The sequence below is a fragment of the Carlito syrichta genome, unplaced genomic scaffold (genome assembly GCF_000164805.1).
Source record: "Carlito syrichta isolate Samal-C Ts95f unplaced genomic scaffold, Tarsius_syrichta-2.0.1 Scaffold303129, whole genome shotgun sequence".
In the NCBI taxonomy this organism is placed as follows: domain Eukaryota; kingdom Metazoa; phylum Chordata; class Mammalia; order Primates; family Tarsiidae; genus Carlito; species Carlito syrichta.
The window spans coordinates 48,437-55,303 of record NW_007247225.1 but is presented as its reverse complement, the minus strand read 5'-3'; the positions used below and the strand labels follow the sequence as shown (position 1 = coordinate 55,303).

Sequence of the window (6,867 nt, the reverse complement as noted above, 5' to 3'; positions counted from 1 at the left end):
AATACATCTATCAAGACACTTTTCCCACTGCTCAAAAGTTTTTGAACTTGTCAATTTTGATGCCTTTTAGTCTTTCTGTCATTTTTTTGTTTCACCTCTTCAACATCAGCAAGATGTTTCCCTTTGAGAACTTTCTTCATCTGAAGAAACAAAAAAAATGTTCGGGCAAACCCAGGTGAATAAGGGAGAGTGGGGCATGGAGGTCACGCCATTTTGGGTCAAAAACTGCTGAATGCTCAGCATGGTGTGGTCAGGTGCGTTGTCATAGTGGAAGAACCAGTCACCTGTTTGCCACAATTCGGGTCGATTCTTCTGCAAATCTTGATGTAACTTTCTCAAAACTTCCAGATAAAAACTTTGGTTGACTGTTAGATCCAGAGGAACAAATTCTGAGTACAAAGGGCCTGCCCTCCAAAAGATAATTCTGGTTTTTTGAGGGGAGAGGGTCTTCCTTGTAAACCTATGCCATTCAGCTCAAATTAAACCTATCCCAACTCAGTTTTCCCTTAGTTACATCCAAAAGAGGCTGCCATACCATACCATGCAACAGGAGAGTGACACAGGGAGTCGGGGGAAAAAGAGGCAGAGGTCCTCTCCAACTGCAGTAAGATAACTTGCTTCCAAAAATCTCACACAAAAACACATGGTCCTATGAACACATTGCTCAGGCCCCTGCCAAGATCCCTGACACTTAGGCTTCAGGAAATCCACACTGGCTCTATCCTTAAAATAAAACCCCTTACTTGTAGGTAAGCTGTGTGAGTTCTCTCTTCACTGCCATCAGTAGAAACAGAAATGCCACTGGGTCTGAAAAATAAACTGAAGGCAAGAGATAATGATAGGCTCCCAAAATGATGGGAATCAATAAATAAAGTGACTGGTCGATCCAGAAGGAGGTGTGAGCAAAAGAAGAGAAGAGAAGAGAGAGCTGTAGTTAAAATGTGGCAGACAGGACCTGATGAGGTGGAGGCTTGTGTGCAGGTGGGCGGAGACCAATGATGAGGGTGTGACAAACAGTTGAGGGCGGGGCTCAAGACTGAAGTAGACTAAATGATAGATGAGTACATTCTGAACACCAAGGCCATGGACACACAGAATGTGAGTAAGGTCCTTACAGGAGGGACCTGCCCAACAGATAATGAGCAGTGTCTAAAGGTGAGTGGGGCACTGGAAATTAGATGAATGGGGCCTTGAAACAAGAAAGCAGGGCCACCTGGGCCAGGCCCCCTTTCCTCCAAAACCAGAGGAGGGAATAGGAATGGGAAGGTGCCCCACTGAGCATCTCCATGTTCTTCCTTCCCCCCAATCAGTTAGAGAAGGCAGCCATACAGATTCAGTCATGGTGGCGTGGCAACGTGGTACGCCGGACATTACTGCACACAGCACTCAGGGCTTGGGTCATCCAGTGCTGGTGGAGGTCGATGCAGGCCAAGATGTTGGAGCAAAGACGGCGCCTGGCACTAAGACTCTACACCTGCCAGGAGTGGGCAGTGGTGAAGGTGCAGGCACAGGTTCGAATGTGGCAGGCCCGCAGACGGTTCCTCCAGACACGCCAAGCGGCCTGCATCATCCAGTCTCACTGGCGCTGGCATGCCAGCCAAACCCGAGGCCTGATCCGGGGTCGCTATGAGGTCAGAGCCAGCAGGCTGGAGCTCGACATCGAAATCGTCGTGACCTAGGGCGCTGGCAGAGCCAAGGAGACTGGATCTCTCTCCCAATAAAGACCCTTACTAACTACACACTTGCCCTTTGGAGATTAGACCCATGGGAGAGGGCTCAGCTCCTAACTTTCTTGCCTTCCATTCAGAAAGATTCCCCAGTGCGGCCTAAAGGTTCTGTCCCCACAGCACCCATCCTAGGCATACCTAGCCAATCTTTCATCCAAGAGAGATCCCTTGGCCCAGGTCAGGCTCTGACACCTCAGTCAGCCTGATTTTCGCCCCTTCCACAGTAGGGGTAGGCGTTGGGCTTTATTTTTCTGTAGCCGCTGCCTAAGCATTGTCATTCAGATTAAGGCATGGGAGACTGGCTGCAGCCAGGGCCAACTGAGAAGGCCAGCATTCCACAGACTTGTGCTTGGAAGGGCCCCAGGGCCAGCACAGGGCTTGGCAGGGAGTCAGGAGGACTGAATACCCCAGCTGAGCAACAGCAGGACAGGCGCTTTGCTTCTTGGAGGCAGGGAGCAGCCAGCCACAGCCAGCCCCTGGGGAAGGCCAGAGCAGGAGCTGAGGGGCAGCAGCTGTGTCTGTCGCCTCCCTCCCCTGGGGCTGAACAGGCTCCCCTCCCCTCTGCTGGCAGCTTCCTGGGAGAACCTGGCACCGGTGGGGGAGGGGAGAGAGAGCCCAGGGGAGGCTGGGGGCAGGTAAACAAGCAGAGGAGATCTAGAGGTAGACAGGGGGATGAGTTGTCCCTCTACCATTAGAGGTCATTGGTTTGGATTACAACCCCTAAATCCTACCACATCTCAGAAGCAGCTGTGCTGCTCCCTCCCCCCTCCCAATGTCCCCTCTTCATCTCCTAGACTGCCACACCCTCTGCTGGGCCTGCCTCAGGTGGGTGTTGCTGGGACTCTGCTTTGCTGAGTCTCCCTGTGTCTCTCAGCATCTGTGGCTCAGCCATCCCTCACAGGGTCTCTCACAATCTCTGTTTTATCACCCATGCCCAAGGTCCCTCACTCTCATCCTATGCCCCTTATGAAGTTTGTCTGAACCTCCATCCCAGAAGTCTGAGGTCTATAACCCTTCCCAGAGTCTTTCTGGGGTGAGCCCTGCACAAAGACTGGGAAGACCAGTGAGAGGGCATGCAGGGTTTTCATGTCTTGCAACTGAGTGAGGCTTTCCCCAACCCCAATCCCAATGAGAGAGAGAGAAAGAGTGAGTGTGTGTGTGAATATGCACAAGCATGTACACACGCATGAGCATGTGCGTTTGTGTGCATGTGCACATGTGCACATGCAAATGTGTATTTGGGAGGCAGATCTCCAGAACAGCTGTAGCAGATGTGAGCGTTCCAAGTTTAGTCTGGCATCCATCACCTCTAGTAGCTGCAGGTGGCAGTGATGCAGCGAGGTACGTGGACTTTCTGACTGAATCCCACTCTTCCAAGGGACCCTCTTCAGAAGATCCGGATACAGCTCTCTCTTCCCCCAACTCACAGCAGTGAGTGGCATGAGACTAGTTAGGTCTGCAGCTGAAAAGACAGGAATTCTGCATGAATAACCCTGTAGGTGCTAGCCCAGCAATGAGAGGCATTCAAAACCTGAGCTGGTAATGGTTTGATTCCTCAGTTTTCAACCTTCATAGGATATTGGAATCCTCAAGGATACTAAAAAGTACTCTACCTAGACCCACCCAGAGATTCTGCTTTAATTGAGCTGGCATGAGGCCTGGGCATCAGAATTCCAATGTGTGGCCACTGTTTGAGAACTGCTGAGTTAAGCTCTTCTCAGCTGGATTGTGTAGTCCCACTTGGGGATGGTCCTACAGAATTCCCTGCTGAACACAGCAGACTCAAGGCCATCAAGGCTTCCTTTTCTTTGATGAGCTAGGAATGCAAAGTGAAAAAGGGATCCAGAAGGAATATCACTTTGAGCCAAAAACCTTTGGAAGCAGGCGGATACAACCCCTCCTGGTAGCTGGGAACTGAATGGGAGAGGCTTTAGGGGGGTGGAACCTCTTGTTTCAGGAAAATGGCACCACACAGATGTAAGCAATGGAAGCTCAGGGGCAAGTCCAATAAGGTCAAGCTTCATCCAAGGCCTTTACCACCACTTTGAGTGTCCCAGGTCAGGGGCTTAAGAAGACAGGAGTGGTCTAGACCCGTGGACAGTAGGCATTGGAGAATCCCAAGGCAGAAGAAGTGAGTGAGGCATAGGATGGGAGTCAGGAGAGTGGTTCCTCTTTAACAGGGAGGTATGTGACCCATGTTGACCAAGATCATTGGAGCCACCCCTCCCTCCTCAGCTGAGATGAGGCTGCAGGTGGGATTCTCAGAGGCAGAATTCACAGGCCTGCCCTACTGCTCTCCACCGTCATTGAGAATTGAGCTGCACAGGAAATTCTTCCTGAGAACATATACACCAAAAGACTAGAAGTTGGGAAGACGTACTTGTGGCTTTAGGGTAGAGTAGGCCTGTGAGTCCTCTGGGGGGACTGAGTATTATATCCTCTCACTCTTGTTCTTCTTTCAGGTGACATGGTGTCCCCAAGAGATATATGCCCAGGCCCTCCCATCAATAAAGAATGTACTGATCCTCAGACTGGCCCAGACTACTGGGCTCCTAAGAAGGTTGTTCAGTAAGGGAGAGTCCATCACTTGCAGTTTCCTTCCACCCCTGATGGCATCTAGTCTTCTTGACTCCTGGGTGCCCACCCCCTGATCTCAAGCCCCCCACCTGGTACATCAGCAACCTCAGCTCTTACCACATAGTCCCAGGATCTCCATCCTGCCTTGTCTTCTTCCTCTTTCTGTCCCATATGACACATTCAAAATGAGATGGCTATTACCACTGCCACTCAATGTCAGGCAGCTAGAGTGAGCTGGCCAGAAACCCACTGACCACACATGCACCAATATAGTATACTTATGTTACTGGCAGGTACCGATCATAACCCCCACCCTACTCCATCCACACCCTGCCAGGGTGAATATGCTTGGTGTAAAGAAGTCTTTGATCAACTTTGTTTCTAAAAATTGAGTTTGTTCAAGTCTATTACAAGCTAGTAGTTAGGAAACAAGCACATATTATATAGAAGAGCATGTGTGAGTTGAAAGGAAAAAACATTTTCTGGGCAAAGCTAGGCTTTCACATCAAGAGTCAACAAAGATCTTAGCATAGAGTTTGACCTTAAAGAGGGTGACACCAATTTTGAGAGTGAAAAGGGCATTACTAACAAAGATATTGGGCAAACCATGAGGTATCGCCAGTCTATTGGTAAGCCTAAGTGTGCAGAGCATTGCAAGAAGTAGAGGGTGGGGGAAAGAGCTGATAGAGAAAGCTTCTGCTGCATCAGAAAAGACAAAAACCCACCCATGGTCGTATTGTTGCAACCTGCTGCTGGTTCTTGCCCTTTAGATTCTTCCCTCAGAATATCCTGAGAGTCATAGGAAGATTTGACAACACAACCTGGGGAGACTGTATGGTTCAAAGGAAAAAAGTAGCAAACTGAAGGAGGTGCCTAAGTAGTGGATCTGGGGGTTGCCCCCACTGAGCCCTGTACACTCCTCTTTGGCAAGTAGCCAAGGTCCCTGTGGCCCTGACATGGGGAAGGCAAGAAGTATCAAAAGGCCTCAAGGGAACCTGGACAGAGACAAGAAGCCACAGACTATGGGGACCTCACCACCTGAGACCAAGGCAGGGATCATGGACATCGCAGAAGGTGGGTTTAGGTGTAGGGGTGGATATGAGAAGATTCATCTTTTGAGGTGGGTTGAGGACAACATGGCCCATGAGAGCAGAAGAATCAGTGCAAAAACCATCCCAGAAGGGGAAGGTAGGGAGTACCAGTGAAACATGATCAGCCATGAATTGATTATTGTTGGAGATGGAGGATGACCACCTGCCCTACCTTTGGATATGTTTGAAAGTTTCCACAATAAAAATACTAAAAAGTAATTTTAGTATAAGTGCTAGAAGAATAAAAGTTACTTCAATAACTTCCATAACAGAAGTTGCATTGGGCAATTAGAGACAGAAACCTGAAAAAAAATAGCTTAAATTAAGCAGGTTTATCTTCCTCTCCCATAAATAAATCCCAGCAATGGGAAGTCCAGAGTATGGCGGCTGCGTGATGCCAACAGGGTCCCATCTCCTTCCCTCTGTCCCCACTGCAGTGTGGAATGGGACCCTAGTCGTCATGCTCCCAAAATGATTCCCACATTTCCAGCCATCATGTCTACATTTCGGGCAAGAAGAGGAAGGCCAGAAGGAGAAACCCCTCATGCCAGTTGAATTCATTTCCTTAAAAGGTCTTTTCTAGAAAGTTCTCTTACCCAGCCATCTCCATTTATAATTTATTGGCTGAAACTGTTACCTGGCCCCCCAACTACAAAGATACATAGTGCCACCATGACTAAACTCAAGTGTATCCAAATAGAATAGGTTCTGCTGCGATACAAACTGCTAAATCTCAGCAGCATAACTGAAGTGTATTTCTCACTCACATAAAATCTGCTGGAGTCTAAGTAGCACCCCACAACAGCATCCCTCTGTGTGTTTGCTCAGCATTCCAGGCTACTCCACTCTGATTCCAGGCTGCTCCGCCTTCATGTGAATATGGACTCCTGTGATTGCACTCTTCCTGGCAGGAATAGAGAGAAGAGCACCAACAGTTACAGTCTTTCACTTGAAGTGTCACATTTCACTTCTGCCCTCATTTTGCTGGCTCATCTCGCTGTGTAGCTATGCCTCACTTCAAGGGGAAGGGAAGTACAATCTTCCTACATACCTGGAAGGAGAAGAAGACAAGAGCTGGTGAACAGACATCTGTCCTCTACATCAGGGTTCCATTGATAAGGTAGAAGTGAGGCCGGGCTCGGTGGCTCAGCCTGTAATCCCACACCTTTGGGAGGCTGAGGTGAGTGGATTGCCTGAGCCCGTGGGTTCAAGACCCACCTGGGCAGGGGAGACCTCATCTCTACAATAAAATCAAAAAATTAGCCGGGCATGGTAGCACACGCCTGTAATTCTGGCTACTCAGAAGGCTGAGACAGAAGGATTGCCGGAGCCCAGCAGGTCGAGGCTGCGGTGGCCGGGAGCGGCCACTGCACTCGAGTCTGGGCGACAGAGTGAGACTCCAACTTAAAAAAAAAGAAAAAAGAAAAAAAAGAAGTGAGGAGTGAATATTGGTGAGGCAACCAGCAGCCTCT

The 6,867-nt window shown here is 49.3% G+C and overlaps 1 protein-coding gene across 1 annotated transcript; it reads left to right on the top strand.

Moving 5' to 3' along the window:
- Positions 1 to 1,050: 1,050 nt before the first annotated feature.
- On the top strand, positions 1,051 to 1,741 carry IQCF6 (IQ motif containing F6). The gene is made up of 2 exons (XM_008057811.1): positions 1,051 to 1,155; positions 1,311 to 1,741. The coding sequence occupies exons 1-2, from the start codon at positions 1,051 to 1,053 to the stop codon at positions 1,677 to 1,679; spliced, it is 474 nt and encodes a 157-aa protein (XP_008056002.1). The 3' UTR covers positions 1,680 to 1,741.
- The last annotated feature ends 5,126 nt before the right edge of the window (positions 1,742 to 6,867 follow it).